Genomic DNA, 19,249 nt, shown 5'->3' on the forward strand with positions numbered 1-19,249 from the left:
ATACATTTTGGTATATTTCATGCCACCATTTCAGTTTGTGCAATTATGGCACAAATGGTTGTACATGCTTCTCTGGGATCCCCTTTGTTCAGAAATAGCAGACATATATGGCTTTGGCTTTACTTTTTGGTAATTAGAAGGCCGCTAAATGCCGCTGTGCACCACCTGTGTATTATGCCCAGCAGTGAAGGGGTTAATTAGGGAACTGTCTGCCAGTACCCATTTTGCCATAAAATTAGCTTTTTTTTTGTAGTGTATCTGCCCCCCCTCAATAACCTACCTCCCACCACCTCCCAGATCCCTTAGATAAAATTTTACCCCCTCCTCTCTCCCTCCTTCCCTTAACAAATTGTCCTATAGTGTAGCGTTCCCACTCGCCCCTGCGCGCGCCTCCGGTCCAATGCACGCGCCCACACCCGTGCGCGCTCCCGGCGCCCCCGCACATGATCGCACCCCATCATGAAAGAAAAATGTTGGGGTGTCTTGTCCCTTTAACCCCTTCGTTTCCTCCAGCAAGTTTACCCCAGCGATGGCCGCCCACCCGACTCCCTGCAATGGCTACCACCCACCATCGATTGGCACCATCGCTGGCCGATGCAGAGAGGGCCACGGAGTGGCTCTCTCTACATCAAATACTTAAAAAAAGTATTACAGTAATGCCTCAATATCGAGGCATCACTGCAATACCCTGGAAGCGGCTGGAAGCGATCACGATCGCTTCCAGAGCTTCAAACCCCAGAGGATGTGTCAGGCACGTCCTTGGTCCTTAAGGGTATTTTTTGTAGAACGTGCCTGGCACATCCTTGGTCGTTAAGGTGGGGAGACCAGAGAGGACAAAGTTGCAGTAATCAAGGCTGGAAAGGATGAGAGAGTGGATTAAAATCTTAGTTGTGTCTTGTGTAAGGAAATGTCTCATTTTAGAGATGTTTTTGAGGTGGAAGCGGCAGGCTTTAACCAAGGACTGAATGTGAGGATTGAAAGAAAGATCTGAGTCAAATGTGACTCCGAGACATCGGGCATGCGGGGTAGGGGTAATGATGGAGTTGTCGACAGTTATAGAGAGATTGGGGGCGGAGATTTTGGAAGAAGGGAGGAAAAAAAGGAGTTCAGTTTTGGAGAGATTTAGCTTGAGGTAGTGAGAGGACATCCAGGAAGAGATGTGAGAAAGACAGTTAGTGACACAGGTTAGCAAGGAAGGAGATAGGTCTGGTGCAGAGAAGTAGATTTGGGTGTCGTAGGCATACAAATGATATTGGCAACCGTGGGACTTTATTAGGGAACCTAATGATGACGTGTAGATTGAGAAGAGAAGGGGTCCGAGGACAGAGCCTTGCGGTACTCCGACAGAAAGTGGTGACGGGGCAGAGGAGGCCCCAGAGAAGGCTACACTAAAGGTACGGTTTGACAGGTAGGAAGAGTGCCACGATAGGGCTGTGTCACAGATGCCGAAGGATTGGAGGGTTTGGAGCAAAAGAGGGTAGTCAACCGTATCAAAGGCTGCAGACAGATCAAGGAGGATAAGCAGAGAAAAGTGGACTTTTGATTTTGCTGTAAGTAGGTCGTTGGTATGACATTTACGTCCTAAATCATAAAACATAAAACAATGATAATAGCTGCGTATTGAGTCTATGGTAGTATAAACAAAAGTAACAGTTTTTTTTATTTAAAAAGTTACGTGCAGAATGTTTAAAAGGTATAAAAGGAACGAATCCCTCTGTAATCCAGATGCGTAATGGATCACTGTGTCTCAGGAAGGCTGTGATGAATTAGAGAAGAACAAAGGGGCACCTCATAGTGTATTTCAGATAACCTATATTATAGGTGAATAAAAAATAAAACTCATAAGATATGGTGGCACCGTACTGGGACCGGTGCTGGAAAGCAGGCTAGCACTTTGCAGCGGCTAGCTCACTTATAGCAGGCTTGCTGTGTGGAGCGGAATATCTCTCTCCGAGTGTTCCATATGATTTTCCTTGGGCGGCTCGAACACTCTCAGGTGTAAGCTGAATGATTCCGGAAACCAAAAGTGGACCAAATAGAGAAAAGGACAACTTCTGTATATAAAAGGTTAAAAACAATCCTTGTATTGGTAATTGTGACGCGTTTCTGGACCATACACTGGTCGTTTCCTCAGGCAAATAAAATGAATAAAAACTGTGGTGATTAACATCCTTAAATGTATATGGTATCATTAGGACCGGAAGTTGTACTTTTGAAAATACCTATTGGATACATTGGCCTCTAGTTATCAAGCCGTCAACCGCAAATATGCTGGAATTCCGCAGCGTATTTGTGGCGAGGCTGATTCGCTGTAGTTATCAAGCCCTTCTGGTCGGCAAAAGTAGAATATACTGACGTAACCTATGATCCGCCGGACTCAGTCCGACACAGATCGATGGTTACGTCACTACAGATGTTCTGAACGCAAGTTCGGCACAATCTGACTACTTTTGGTAGTTATCAAACTACTACCAGGTACGCTCGCCACTATTCCGGGCCAGCGTACCTGGATTTCAATCCGCCGCCCTGGAGGCGGCGGATCCCATAGGAATCAATGGGAGTTTGACCATAGCGAAAGCTCATGTTCGCTGCTGCCCGATATCCCATTGATTCCTATGGGAAATGTCTGCACCTTACACCCTGACATGTACCCCGAGTCTAAACACCCCTAATCTGCCCCCCCCTACACCGCCGCAACTAAATAAATGTATTACCCCCTAAACCGCCGCTCCCAGACCCCGCCGCAACTAAAATAAACATGTTAACCCCTAAACTGCAGCTCCCGGACCCCGCCGCCACCTACATTATACATATTAACCCCTAATCTGCCACCCCCTATACAGCCGCCACCTACATAAACTTATTAACCCCTATCCTGCGGATCCCGGACCCCGACGCAACTAAATAAATTGTTTAACCCCTAAACCGCCGCTCCCGGACCCCGCCGCCACCTATATTAAAATTATTAACCCCTAAACCTAAGTCTAACACTAACCCTAACCCCCCTAACTTAAATATTATTTTAATAAATCTAAATAATATTACTCGTATTAACTAAATTAATCCTATTTAAAAATAAATACTTACCTGTAAAATAAACCCTAAGATAGCTACAATATAACTAATAATTATATTGTAGCTATTTTAGGATTTATTTTTATTTTACAGGCAACTTTGTATTTATTTTAACTAGGTACAATAGTTATTAAATAGTTATTAACTATTTAGTAACTACCTAGCTAAAATACTTACTAAATTACCTGTAAAATAAATCCTAATATAAGTTACAATTAAACCTAACACTACACTATCATTAAATTAATTAATTAAATAAATTAACTACAATTACCTAAAATTAAATTAAATAAACTAAACTATAGTACAAAAAAGTACAAAATAAATTACAAGAAGTTTAAACTAATTACACCTAATCTAAGCCCCCAAATAAAATAATAAAGCCCCCAAAATAAAAAATGTCCTACCCTATTCTAAATTACAAAGTAACCAGCTCTTTTACCAGCCCTTAAAAGGGATTTTTGCGGGGCATTACCAAATGAATCAGCTCTTTTACCTGTAAAAAAAAATACAACCCCCCAAACATTAAAACCCACCACCCACATACCCCTACTCTAACCCACTCAAACCCCCCTTAAAAAAACCTAACACTAACCCCCTGAAGATCTCCCTACCTTGAGTCGTCTTCACCCAGCCGAGCCGAATTCTTCAACCAAGTGGCGCAGAAGAGGTCCTCCATCCAGCAGAAGTCTTCATCCAGGCGGCGTCTTCAATCTTCATCCATCCGGAGCGGAGCGGAGCCATCTTCCAAGGAGCCGACGCGGAGCCATCCTCTTCAACCAACGACTGAACGATGAATGAAGGTTCCTTTAAAGGACGTCATCCAAGATGGCGTCCCTCGAATTCCGATTGGCTGATAGGATTTTATCAGCCAATCGGAATTAAGGTAGGAAAAATCTGATTGGCTGATTCAATCAGCCAATCAGATTGAAGTTCAATCCGATTGGCTGATCCAATCAGCCAATCGGATTGAGCTTGCATTCTATTGGCTGATCGGAACAGCCAATAGAATGCAAGCTCAATCCGATTGGCTGATTGGATCAGCCAATCGGATTGAACTTCAATCTGATTGGCTGATTGAATCAGCCAATCAGATTGTTCCTACTTTAATTCCGATTGGCTGATAGAATCCTATCAGCCAATCGGAATTCGAGGGACGCCATCTTGGATGACATCCCTTAAAGGAACCTTCATTCTTCAGGGGTTAGTGTTAGGTTTTTTTAAGGGGGGTTTGGGTGGGGTTGTATTTTTTTTTACAGGTAAAAGAGCTGATTACTTTGGAGCAATGCCCCGCAAAAAGCCCTTTTAAGGGCTGGTAAAAGAGCTGGTTACTTTGTAATTTATAATAGGGTAGGGCATTTTTTTTATTTTGGGGGGCTTTATTATTTTATTAGGGGGCTTAGATTGGGTGGAATTAGTTTAAACTTCTTGTAATTCTTTTTTATTTTCTGTAATTTAGTGTTTTTTGTACTATAGTTTAGTTTATTTAATTTAATTTTAGGTAATTGTAGTTAATTTATTTAATTAATTTAATGATAGTGTAGTGTTAGGTTTAATTGTAACTTAGGTTAGGATTTATTTTACAGGTAATTTTGTAAGTATTTTAGCTAGTTAGATATTAAATAGTTAATAACTATTTAATAACTATTGTACCTAGTTAAAATAAATACAAAGTTGCCTGTAAAATAAAAATAAATCCTAAAATAGCTACAATATAATTATTAGTTATATTGTAGCTATCTTAGGGTTTCTTTTACAGGTAAGTATTTATTTTTAAACAGAATTAATTTAGTTAATATGAGTAATATTATTTAGATTTATTAAAATAATATTTAAGTTGGGGGGTTAGCATTAGTGTTAGACTTAGGTTTAGTGGTTAATAATTTTAATATAGGTGGCGGCGGGGTCTGGGAGCGGCGGTTTAGGGGTTAAACAAATTATTTAGTTGTGGCGGGGTCCGGGATCCGCAGGATAGGGGTTAATAACTTGAATATATGTGGGGGCGGTGTAGTGGGAGGCAGGATAGGGGTTAATAGGTATAATGTAGGTGGCGGTGGGGTCCAGGAGCGGCGGTTTAGGGGTTAATACATTTATTATAGTTGCGGCAGGTCCAGGAGCGGCGTTTTAGGGGGTAATAACTTTATTTAGGTGCGGGGGGCTCCGGGAGCAGCGGTTTAGGGGGTAAAACTGTACAGTATAGTGTGGGTGCTTAGTGACAGGCTAGCAAGAAACCTGCGAAGAAGCCGATGAGCAGCGAGATTGATGACTGTCAGTTAACAACAGTCCGCTGCTCATCGCTCTGTACTTGGTGCGCGGCTTCTTGACAGCTTTCTTGATAACTTTGGCGAACGTATTCAGGTCCGCGGCGGCGATGGTAGGCGAGCTTAGGCGAGCGTATTGGACCCGCAAATGCAGGTAAGTAGACAGCTTCATAACTAGAGGCCATTGTGTCTATCACATGTGATTGTTTACATAGTACCTACTTGTTTCAATTGTTAGAATTGATACGAATGGTTGTGTTTATAACACGTGTAGAAAAAATTAAAATATTTTTTAGACCTAAATAATCTTCAGTTAGTATACAGAAAATCCTATAGATCTATGAGGTCAACATGAAAGGATAAAGTTGCAAATTATCGACTCTCTAAAAGCACACAAAGAATTAATAATTTAGAGATCCGTGCAAATGTTAGTTTGATTCTTGGCAGACGTGTTCTCTTTGTTTCCATAGTATAAAAACAAATTGTTTCAAAGGGAAATAAATATTTAATATAAAATAAAAAATAAAAGGGAACACGTTTGCAAAGTCTGACTTAAAGCTCTCTATCATTTTTCATAATGTGTTGTAAACAGCGAGGACTGTCTGCTCGTATATATAACATTTAAAACCATGTAATACTATGTGTAAAAATTCAAGCAGAATCTGCTTTGTTCTGCATGTGTGTTTTAAAAAATGTTTGGCAATGAATCTAACTATAAATCAAATTACTAGACATGTGCGATTTGTTTCGATTCGAATTCGTATGAATTTGGTCGAATTCGGAGCTTCGGACCGTTTCGAATATCCGAATGAAATGCTTTCTGAAATAATACTAATGTGAATAAATTTGTTCCGAAATATTCGAATCGTTCGGACGTATTCGTTTTCATTCGGATGTGTGTGGCGCAGTTCGATTTTCTAAAATAAATATTATTATTAAATCCAAAGAACCAAAAAATAGTTAGAAAATTAGATATTTATAATTATTTATCAAATAATTAAAATATGAGTGAGATTGAACAGATAAAATGCATGGTAAGTAACTAATACTATATATTTATTTTAATAATAGTTACACGTAACGTGACTACTAATCCGAATGCATTTGTTCCGAAATATTCGAATCGTTCGGATATATTCGTTTTCATTCGGACGTGTGCATGGCGCAGTTTTAAAATTATTTCTTCAAATAAATCTTATTATTAAATCCAAAGAACCACAAAATAGTTAGAAGAAAATGAGATCTGAATGATTATGTAATTATTGAACAAATGAACAGATAAAATATTTAGTTAGGTTTTTGGACTAGCATGGTATACTACTAATATAATATATTAACAAGTGACAACGAATCGATTCAAATTAATTTGTTTATTAAAATGAGTGTAGTGTCATATTCTTCTACGGTCTTCTTGTCCAATCAGATCATTCCTTTTGTTTTGTGGGTTGGATTACTGTCACAGTTATAGTTTTCTGGTCCAATAATTATATTATTTTAATTTTGTAGGTTGGATTACTGTCACACGCAGTGCAATGTGCTATAGCTTTTCCTCAAGGCTGTGCTTATCTGTGCTGTGCTGTTGTGTTAAGCAGAAGGCAGACACTATTCTCAGACTTGCAGGCTGTCAGCATTGCAGCAGAAGAGACAATCCCTGAACTTCTGAAGTTGAACAGTTACAGAACAGAAGAGAAGAAGGCACAGTGTCCTAGAGATTTACTGGTCTGCATATTTTTGCTTATTATATTATTGACATGTGCGGTTCGTTTCGGATTTATTCGGAAAATTCAGTAAATTCGGAGATTCGGATCGATTCGGATTTCCGAATTAAAATACTTCCGAATCTACCGAATGAATCCGAAATAGCTGCCGTATCTCCGAATAAATCCGAATTAGCTCGGTAAAATTCGGCATCCCCCATAGGAAACAATGGGGAGTTTCGGCTGAAAAAAAAACCTAACACCGCAGCCCCATTGTTTCCTATGGGGAAACACTAAGTCTGCACCTAACACCCTAACATGTACCCCGAGTCTCTAAAACACCCCTAATCTGACACTTATTAACCCCTAATCTGCCGCCCCCGCTATCGCTGACACCTGCATTATTTTATTAACCCCTAATCTGCCGACCGAATATCGCCGCCACCTACATTATAGCTATTAACCCCTAATCTGCTGTCCCTAACATCGCCGACCCCTACATTATAGTTATTAACCGCTAATCTGCCCCCCCCAACGTCGCCACAATCTAACTACAAGTATTAACCCCTAATCTGCTGACCCGATATCGCCGCCACCTACATTATAGCTATTAACCCCTAATCTGCTGTCCCTAACATCGCCGACCCCTACATTATAGTTATTAACCCCTAATCTGCCCCCCCAACGTTGCCGCAATCTAACTACAAGTATTAACCCCTAATCTGCCGACCCGATATCGCCGCCACCTACATTATAGCTATTAACCCCTAATCTGCTGTACCTAACATCGCCGACCCCTACATTATAGTTATTAACCCCTAATCTGCCCCCCCAACGTCGCCGCAATCTAACTACAAGTATTAACCCCTAATCTGCCGACCCGATATCGCCGCCACCTACATTATAGCTATTAACCCCTAATCTGCTGTACCTAACATCGCCGACCCCTACATTATAGTTATTAACCCCTAATCTGCCCCCCCAATGTCGCCGCAATCTAACTACAAGTATTAACCCCTAATCTGCCGACCGCAAATCGCCGCCACTATAATAAATGTATTAACCCCTAAACCGCCGCACTCCCGCCTCGCAAACACTATAATACATTTTATTAACCCCTAATCTGCCCTCCCTAACATCGCCGCCACCTACCTACAATTATTAACCCCTAATCTCCCGCCCCCAACGTCGCCGCTACTATAATAAGGTTATTAACCCCTAAACCTAAGTCTAACCCTAACACTAACACCCCCTAACTTAAATATAATTTAAATAAAATGAAATAAATTTACTATAGTTAAATAAATGAATCCTATTTAAAACTAAATACTTACCTGTAAAATAAACCCTAATATAGCTGCAATATAACTAATAGTTACATTGTAGCTATTTTAGCATTTATATTTATTTTACAGGCAACTTTGTATTTATTTTAACTAGGTACAATAGTTATTAAATAGTTATTAACTATTTAATAACTACCTAGCTAAAATAAATACAAATTTACCTCTAAAATAAATCCTAACCTAAGTTACAATTACACCGAACACTACACTATCATTAAATTAATTAAATAAATGAATCCTATTTAAAACTAAATACTTACCTGTAAAATAAACCCTAATATAGCTGCAATATAACTAATAGTTACATTGTAGCTATTTTAGCATTTATATTTATTTTACAGGCAACTTTGTATTTATTTTAACTAGGTACAATAGCTATTAAATAGTTATTGACTAATTAATAGCTACCTAGTTAAAATAATTACAAAATTACCTGTAAAATATATCCTAACCTAAGTTACAATTAAACCTAACACTACACTATCATTAAAGTACCTACAATTATCTACAATTAATTGTACCTACAATTATCTACAACTAAATAAACTAAACTAAAGTACAAAAAAAACAAAACACTAAATTACAAAAAAAACAAAACACTAAATTACAAAAAATAAAAAAATATTACAAGAATTTTAAACTAATTACAGCTAATCTAAGCCCCCTAATAAAATAACAAAGCCCCCCAAAATAAAAAAATGCCCTACCCTAAGTTAGGTGTAATTGTAACTTAGGTTAGGATTTATTTTACAGGTAAATTTGTATTTATTTTAGCTAGGTAGTTATTAAATAGTTAATAACTATTTAATAACTATTGTACCTAGTTAAAATAAATACAAAGTTGCCTGTAAAATAAATATAAATGCTAAAATAGCTACAATGTAACTATTAGTTATATTGCAGCTATCTTAGGGTTTATTTTACAGGTAAGTATTTAGTTTTAAATAGGATTCATTTATTTAACTATAGTAAATTTATTTAGTTTTATTTAAATTATATTTAAGTTAGGGGGTGTTAGTGTTAGGGTTAGACTTAGGTTTAGGGGTTAATAACCTTATTATAGTAGCGGCGACGTTGGGGGCGGGAGATTAGGGGTTAATAATTGTAGGTAGGTGGCGGCGATGTTAGGGAGGGCAGATTAGGGGTTAATAAAATGTATTATAGTGTTTGCAAGGCGGGAGTGCGGCGGTTTAGGGGTTAATACATTTATTATAGTGGCAGCGATTTGTGGTCGGCAGATTAGGGGTTAATACTTGTAGTTAGATTGCGGCGACGTTGGGGGGGCAGATTAGGGGTTAATAACTATAATCTAGGGGTCGGCGATGTTAGGGACAGCAGATTAGGGGTTAATAGCTATAATGTAGGCGGCGGCGATATCGGGTCGGCAGATTAGGGGTTAATACTTGTAGTTAGATTGCGGCGACGTTGGGGGGGGCAGATTAGGGGTTAATAACTATAATGTAGGGGTCGGCGGTGTTAGGGACAGCAGATTAGGGGTTAATAGCTATAATGTAGGCGGCAATATCGGGTCGGCAGATTAGGGGTTAATACTTGTAGTTAGATTGCGGCGACGTTGGGGGGGCAGATTAGGGGTTAATAACTATAATGTAGGGGTCGGCGGTGTTAGGGACAGCAGATTAGGGGTTAATAGCTATAATGTAGGTGGCGGCGATATCGGGTAGGCAGATTAGGGGTTAATACTTGTAGTTAGATTGCAGCGACGTTGGGGGGCAGATTAGGGGTTAATAACTATAATGTAGGGGTCGGCGATGTTAGGGACAGCAGATTAGGGGTTAATAGTTATAATGTAGGTTGCGTCGATATCCGATCGGCAGATTAGGGGTTAAATAATGTTATTATAGGGTTTGCGATGTGGGGGGGCCTCGGTTTAGTGGTTCATAGGTAGTTTATGGGTGTTAGTGACTTAGTGTACTAAATGGGTGTTAGTTTACTAAAACATACCGAATTTCGGAACCGAATAGAACCGAATTCAGCCGAATCCGAATAAATCCGAAACGAATTTATTCGGATCCGAATAAATCCGAAACAAATTTATTCGAATCCGAATAAATCCGAAACGAATTCATTCAAATTTTGCCGAATCCGATTCGATCCGAAATTCGAAAAGTCCGAATCGATCCGAACCGAAAACTAACCGAAAACGAACCAAATTTTTTAGCCGTGCACATGTCTATTATATTATTATTTTTGTCTGAAATTGTGACTCAAGGGAGAGGAGAAATTTTTACAACAGTCAAATATATATTTCTTTTTCTTTATCTTATAGTTCTTGCAATAATAATTGTTATTTGAACTTCTCACTAGAGTACTAGTTAGTAGTTAGTTAAAAAAAAAAATTATAATTGTGTACTATTGTATTGATTGTCTTGTGTGACTTTTTTTGAGTTCTATCTGTATGAGCTGAGCTGAGTTCACTCCAATTTTTTTTTGTTTAAGAGAGTTACTGCTGTGCTGTCTTAAACTTAGATAACAGGCAGACAGGTTGGTGAATGATCATAGGATTGTTTTGATTTTTGAACACATCAGCAGAAGACACAGACATCACCCTATATTATTATTTTTTACTCTTTGTGGATAAATATATAAAAAAAAAATTTGTGTGTGTATGTATACTATTCATCATTGTAGATAGATATCCACACAAAATTTAATTACATTTTTTTTGTTTGTTTAAGAGAGTTACTGCTGTGCTGTCTTAAACTTAGATAACACAGGCACACAGGTTGGTGAATGATCATAGGATTGTTTAGATTTTTGAACACATCAGCAGAATACACACACATCACCCTATATTATTATTATTTGCTCTTTGTGGATAAATATAATTTGTTTTTTGTGTGTGTGTGACTGTGTATGTATACTTTTCATCATTGTAGATAGATATCCACACAAAATTTAATTACATTTTTTTTTTGTTTAAGAGAGTTACTGCTGTGCTGTCTTAAACCTATATTACATTACAGGCACACTTGTCCTTTAGCATAGGATTTTTTTTTTTTTTAACACATCAGCATCATCAGAAGACACATTATCCAATCTATATTATTGGCTAAATATTTTTTTTATTGATTGTGTGTGTGATAGTATCTATACCCAAAAATTATTATTAATTAAAAAACAATTATTTTTGTTTATAATTGATAATAATTATATTCTATAGTAATACCATTATTTAATTTTTCAATTTTTATTTTTTAAATATATATAATTAGTAGACAACTACCTAACTATTTGTAATGGATAGTCACCCCCCCCCCCTTATGTTCCTCAAAAAACCAGCAGCAGTGACACAGTAACCACCAGTGTCACCACATGTGTATCGCTACTGTCTGTGTAAAATCCTTCCACAGAATCCACATCCTCATTGCCAGGCACAGACATTTGTCATCCAGCCTCCACACGTGAAACATCATTTAGGTATCACAAGAGACCTGATACTACAAAGGAGAGGCAAATGAAGCAGCAGGAACTGCTGCCCTGTCCTGTTTCTGTGCCTCAGGTAAAGTTTATGGGTTCAAGCAGAGCTAGCAGTAGCAGTAGTCAAAGCACTCGGAGACTCACTAGCAGTAGTACTAGTAGCCATCTGAGTCCACCCTCTAAATTTCAAAGGTCTGTAAGTAAAAATTTAAGTTCACAATCCTCTATCAGGGTTGATAGGTCCTCCTCTGAGACCAGGAAGCAGTCCGCATTTCGGCGGTGTCTTAATTTTCCGGATCCTACCCCCAAAACAACATGTACAATCACTAGTGCCAGTTGTGTCACCACCTCCGCTATGTCCAGTTCTAGTACCGTGTTGCCAACTAAAATGTTTTGCAGTAGAAGCCAAACAGTACCAACGCAGGCTTTTTACAGTGAACATTAATTTAAGCAGCCCAAACGTGAAGTATTTGAGTATGAGGAAGAAAACATTTCTCATGCTGATACTGCCGCCACTACCACCGCTACTGCCAGTGCCAACATTACTGATAGTCCATCTGCTATTGATATAAGTGAAGAGGGCACCAGTAGTCACCAGGGAGAAGAGGGCTCCCCAACATATTTTACTAACATGGACGAATCAGTGTCATCTTATAAATTAGAACCAGATGATCATACTCACTATTCCCCTGCCCATAATTCACCTTATTCTATAGATTTGTATTCCTCTCTGTCTCCAACATCGTCACCACCAGTGTCACCGAGCTCTCCAATAGCTTGTGTTGAGTCTCCCAGCCAGAATGTAGTTAGTGCACCTGACACTACTGGTAGGCCACTAACCTCCTCCATTCCCACCATCCCTTCAATGTTTAGGCCTCCTCCTGTTACGTCACAGAGAGAAGGACATGATATAACAAAAATAAAAGAAGTTGCTACAGCATGTGCGTCCAAAGAAACTGTCACAAAAGATTCTTCACTGCACAGTGGCAAAGGTATCCGTCGTGCACAAGTGTGGGAGCATTTTGAGGCTATTGGTGATGGTCGCCAAGCCAAATGCAAATCGTGTGGTAGGGAAGTCAGCCGGGGTAGAGTGTTGGGGCATCTGACCAATTCAGGAATGAACATTCGCACCCATCACAAGCCAGCACTGGTGTTAAGGGAAGAAAGTAGTGTCTCTGCTCCAGCCAGCACTACTAGCGGAACTACTACTAGCAGTGTCACAGTCACCACCAGTAGGAATCACAAGGGGCAGGGTGATCATGCCTCTTCTGGTGCAGCTGCTATCTGTGTCAGCCAACATCACATGAAATCCACCCAGCCCACAATAGAGCAATTTGGTGTATTTCATTCCAGCGGGATGTCAAGACAGCAGGTGCGAAAAATTACACGCCTCATTGCCCAGCTCATAGCGGTTGGAGGGGCTCCTTTTAATATGGTGGAAGGGGACCCCTTTAAACAACTTATGGAGGCAGTTGCACCCCATTATAAAGTTCCTGCTCGTACCACATTTAGTAGATCTGTAATTCCCTCACTTTACCGGTCATGCGTTGTTGTTTTAAAGGAGGAGCGGGGAAAGGCTGCTGGACAGTCAGTGCACTTCACCACTGACCTATGGAGTGCTCCTAGTGGCCAACATGCTTCCTGTATTTGATGGCACATTGGTGGCTGCCAAATGTGTCACCACCAGTTATATCACCCAAAAGTTCAGGCTCAAAAACCTCAGACTCAGTGACTGGTGCAGTAGCCAAGGGGTACCGCTCCTTTCTCCTGCATGCTGAGGTGATGGATCATCAGCACACCTCACAGAACATCCTACATGCACTGAATAATATGGTGGCTCAGTGGCTAGGAGAGCAGGCAGGGACAAAGGCACAAATGGGTTTTGTTGTCACCGATGGGGCAGCCAATAAATTGTTCGGCGCATGTACTGCATCTGGTTGTTAAGGCTGCCCTCGATCACGACACCGGAAGGTTGGCAACACTTTTTGAGTGTTGCCAAAAAAGTGCTGGCCACTTCCATCATAGTGTAAAAGATAGCCATCTCCTTAGGCAGAAACAGAGAAATTTTGGCCTTGCAGAGCACCGGCTCAAACAAGATGTGAGTACTAGATGGAACTCCACATTAGATATGCTGGAGCTTATATTAGAACAGCAAAAGGCAATCCATGCAATGGCATACAAACATTCCATTGGCATTGACAGACCACTGGGCAGGGATGACTGGGCCATGATTGAACAGTTAGTGGCAGTCCTCACACCTTTTCGGGCGGTGACAGAAAATTTAAGCCAAGAGAATGCTAGCCTGGCACAAGTCATTCCCCTCTTCACTCACCTCTCGAACCTATTGGATAATTTCCTTAGCAATAGGGAAGTATTGCCTGGTGGTAATCTTCTTGATGATGTTGCTGCCCTTATAAGGAGGTTGAAGGAGCAACTGACTCGGCGTGTAAAAGAGTGCATCGACATTAGCCCTCACTACATGCTAGCCACACTTTGTGATCCTAGAGTAAAGGGAAAGATAGCACTCCGTACAAATAGCTTGACCTCATGGAGGGACAAATTGATACAGAGGGTGCATGATAGACAAAAAAAAAGTCACCTGTAGAGGCAGATGAAGAGATGACAGAGTCTGATAGTGATACTCTGTCACCTAAAACCAAAAGCCCTAGCACTGCTTCTTGTCCTCGTCCCACCACAGCAGCTACTTTTTGGGCTGATACACTGGGCACATTGGTTGGAGACATTAGAGAGCCCCCGATGAAAGAAAGCAATGCTGCCGACATGGTAAAGCTTTACCTATCTCAACCTCCCTTGCCCCCCAGTACAGATCCCTTGAGATTTTGGGATGAAAAGAGGTTTTTGTGGCCTGTCCTGTCTGTGGTAGTCCAAGAGCTAGTTTCCTGTCCCCCAACCACCGTCCACAGTGAACGTGTATTTTCAATCACAGGAAATTTCACCTCATCGTTCACAGTTGTCCCCCCAGCTCCTGGAGCAGATGACATTTTTAAAAATAAATCTACCAAAGCTGGGTTACCCAGCTCTCAGCTTTGATTCTGATTAAAAATTTGATATAATCTCCTGCTGACCCACTTGTGCGGTGTGCCAGTCAGTACTGGACTGGGAATTAAAATCATCCCTGGAAAATTTGGAGACCAGCCCTATTTTCTGTTCACTCAGTATAATGCACACATTACATTTTTCTCAAAGGTGATATTACTGGGATACTCTATCCCCCCAATATTTTGTTTCAGAATTATAGTATATTATTTTTTAATTATTTTTTTTCCCATTCTTGTTATATGCACTGTAAAGCCCAATTACATCCATTAATCACCACTTTAAATTGTAGCTTTTCTAGCCATAACTGCTGCCGCCCACCATGAAATTTCCTGGTATCCCATTAGGCTAATCCGGCGTTGCTGGTTGTCATTACATGACAAATCATCATGGCTCCTAAACCAAAAGATCTCTTATTTAGATGATATTTTGTAGTTAGCTAGAGGTCATCAATCAAGTAACTTCCCAAATTCAATATTTTCTTCCCCTCTTTGAGACATAATATATTATTCCTACTACAGCAGGGTATCCATCCAAAAATGTAAAACAAATTCCAAATAATTTAAACTTAAAAGCTAAGGCCAAAAAATACCAATATTTTGATTTATATTAGTAATTTGAAGGTAACGTCATGTGACCTTCAACCTGAAATATGTCATAATAAACATTGAAATTTTATGTCATGATTTGTCATTGAATGGCCACCAAAAAGTCCTTTCTATTTCACAGCTATTTTACTTCCCAAGGGTGTGATGGTTGATTTTATTACAATTTCCACTTTGTAATGACTTTCTTTATAATTTTTATTATTTTTTTTTATATCTTGATTTAGCCTAAATAAGCTTGCTCAAGCATTTGTATTAGTGTATACAATTTTTTTTCAATCGTTTAAAATTAAAAAGTGCACCTTAATCATAATTTTACAATTGTAAACACATATTTACATGTTACACAAAAAGTTTCTGTTGTAAGCATTGTCACACATTAGTTACAGTTCGAGGTAAGCCACAAATTTTTTTTATTAGTTAGTGGGAGTTTTGGAGACTGTTATCCAAAATTATTGTCTTAATTTTTTATAAAAAATATTTGAATTACAACTATAAATAATATTTTTGGTCAATAAGATCAAATATTAGTGCTACAAACAAATATAGATTTAACAATCAGCCTGCTGCTACCATACGCAAAAAAATACAGTTAATCTCTAGGACACAGTGTTGTCATTCTGGGAGTCCGCTCCTCATAAGAAGAAAAAAAATACAATAATTTTAATGCTTTGCCCAGAGGCACAAACAAGTGAGTGACTTTTAAATTTACCACTTAATCCACATTCCATCATTTATTTCCATGTATTAATAAAATATTCTCTGTTTCTTTCTAATATTTTTAAGAGAATACTAAACAAAAACTGTAGACTTTACTTACTTTAGGGAGAAGGAGACAGACCTTAAAAAAGAGGATGCTACAAGGAGTTCACGGTAAGTATTATCAATACATGTGTACTTCAAAATAATTTTTAGAAAACCGGCATGGAGTGCTGCTCATATGTGTCTAAAGAAGGTTTTAATTTAACTTTCAATTGAAACCTCTGTAAAATAATAAGTATCAGAGCTAGTAATTGTGAAACATAAAAATAAGTATTATATTAAACTTCAATCTATGTGTCATGTGATGGAACATTGTGTTGATGTTGTAGATAAATTGCGTCCAAAATGGATTCATGCATGTGATCTATTGCCTGGCGCTGTTCTTTGTTGACACGGGCTAATGCCCTGTCTATGTGTCGATGTAAATCCTTTCTCATATTTTCAACAGCTTTTGTAAATTTTTTGTTGCTAGTAAATTTTCAAGAAGTAACTCCTCCGTCCGGCTATACCGATTTTGTGTTTCCGGTTCTGTTGGCTTGTCTTGTTCTGGTTGAGGTGGTTGATTCTGCGCTGTCTGCCCATGCTGCTCATCCACAATGGGGGCATGATGTTTTGTTGATGGTTGGACAACGCTCACAGATGATGATGGTGAGAAGCATGTTTGATCAATATTTACTCCATCACTTTCCTCTACAGTAATGACTGGTGAATGCAGTTGACTGGTATGGCTTCCACCTGCAGACATGCCTCGTAGTTCTGAAATAGATGAAACAGTAATCAAATGTTATTATTTTGTTGTATGCAAACCAATGGATTTGTGGACATGTTGTACAGACATAGAAAGACTCTCGCTAAAAGTTTTCTTTCATAATATCTAAGAAAAAGACAGCAACAGACTATCCACAAACTGTTATTATACATTATTCATTCAAATATATTTTAATATCCTGGATGGACATATTTTATTTCTCTGTCAAATCTAATTAAAAGTAATATTCAATTATCTAAAAATTTTTTAGAAATATTGCGTAATAAATCATTTGTAGCTGATGTTTTTTGCTATAGTAAAGGCTTTATTAAATAAAATGCACAGATAATTATTGCCTGTCCTGTTTTTTTATATTTTCAGTTTGTTATAACTTACGTGGAGGAGTAGTGGACATCTCTCTACTTCCAGAGGCTGCTACTGGTGGGATCCGAGTTACTGTTAAAGATAGAATAAAATCAGCACAAGCCAAGGCATACTAAATTATAGATAATAAGTTTGTGTGAAGACATCCATTTTTATTTTGAATGCTAATTTTTTTTTATTTTTTTTTCAAACAAACCTATACAGGCCAGGTAGTGAAATATATATATATATATAAAATGTTGTCAACAGCCCATAATAGGCATTTAAATGTGATGGTCGATTTTTTATATTTTAAATCATTGAAGTCACATTACAGAAAAAAGGATGCAAAGGCCACAGCGTCTAAAATTCAGGTATTGGTGAGGTAGGGAAAGACAAAATAAAGGGCCTTGGGAGTGAAAGAGAAGAAAGGTGACATGAGGAAAAAGGATATAGGGGAACAACAAATGAAGGGGCATAGGGGATTGAGTGGAACACAAAAGAAGGGCCATGGTGAGGGAGAAGGATGATATATATATATATATATATATATATATAATAACTAGTATTTATATAGCGCCTTTCTCACAGTGGGACTCAAACTCTTGAAGCGGCATTTTCAGCGCTTGCTCTCAAAATTAACCAAATCGGCAGGTGAATAGTTATAGTTGTTATTATTAATAAATTTAATGGTACTCATTTGAGCGACATCAGAAGGATTAAGGGCTGAGTTGGCCCTGCTGGGATTTGAACCTTTGTATCTTTGAACAGGCTTTTGTAGTCAGGCCATTTTGCCAATTGAGCTACCTCACCGGCCTTATATAAAGTGTGATTTTGATTCTGTCATATACAACTATGCCAGATGAATTCATCTTCCATCTTTCACATACACAATTCACATACACAAGAAATGTATGTGGATGATGGAAGTTGAGTTATGACATATGTGTATATAACTATGTATGCTGCCTAGAATGCAACTCCCGTCATACATGATTGTTGCCTTACAGATATGGGTCTTTCTTTATTTGTTTACAAAAAAATATCTAGAATAGTAAATTGTAATACCTAAAGGATAAATCGATTGTTTTGTCTTCCACTTTATTCCCTTGTATTTATTTTTTTATTTCCACACCCATGCAAAGTAATCAAAGTAATCGTATATTTAATTTTACTCACCAGCTCTCTTTTGCCTGACAGATTCGTCTCTCCTACTTGAGCTACGGACACCAGTGACAACAGCCTCTTGAAGAAGTTTGTCCCGCACCTCCTTCTCCCAACTGTTGAAACGCACACTCTTTGATGTGGAGTGCATGATTGACATTTTCCTTTTGAGCATCGCCCTGCAATCATAATACCTATAAATCAAATAAAAACATATTTTTTGGTTAGAAAATAATAAAAAAAAAACATTGAAAAACTATAATGACTTTATTTGAAAATAAGGATTTCTTACATTTTGCATCTGATTATTAACATCAAAAGAATACCAGCGGAGCTATTGGAAATGACTGACAGTGCCTGACCTTTACCCCGGATTTTTAGAGTATTCAAAAGTTATATTATAGAGATGGATAGATTAATAGAAATATATATATATATATATATATAAATTAACAGGTTATAATTGTTGTTTTATATGCATGTAAAATTTAGGTATGTAACAAATAAATATGGTTGTTTTTTTTAGTACAGTGTTTGCTTATCTGGTATACATTGAAATGGACTATAAAGTCAAAATAAAGCTTTATGATTCTGAATCAGATAGATCAGATAATTGGAAATGTAAAGGGACATGAAAAGAAAACCAAATATTTTTCATGATTCAAATAGAGGATATCATTTTCAAAAAATTTTGAATTTACTTCTATTTTCTAATTTATTTCATTCTCTTGGT

The 19,249-nt window shown here is 38.3% G+C and overlaps 1 protein-coding gene across 1 annotated transcript in view; it reads left to right on the forward strand.

Moving 5' to 3' along the window:
* The window catches only part of TLR5 (toll like receptor 5), a 248,429-nt gene extending 229,486 nt beyond the window's left edge, over positions 1 to 18,943 (forward strand). The window contains exon 3 of the mRNA XM_053712532.1: positions 18,553 to 18,943. Within this exon, the coding sequence (XP_053568507.1) occupies positions 18,553 to 18,602 (50 nt within the window). The 3' untranslated portion in view covers positions 18,603 to 18,943. The remainder of the gene's footprint in view (positions 1 to 18,552) is intronic.
* Positions 18,944 to 19,249: the final 306 nt, after the last annotated feature.

The sequence above is a fragment of the Bombina bombina genome, chromosome 4 (genome assembly GCF_027579735.1).
Source record: "Bombina bombina isolate aBomBom1 chromosome 4, aBomBom1.pri, whole genome shotgun sequence".
NCBI classification, from domain to species: Eukaryota; Metazoa; Chordata; class Amphibia; order Anura; family Bombinatoridae; genus Bombina; species Bombina bombina.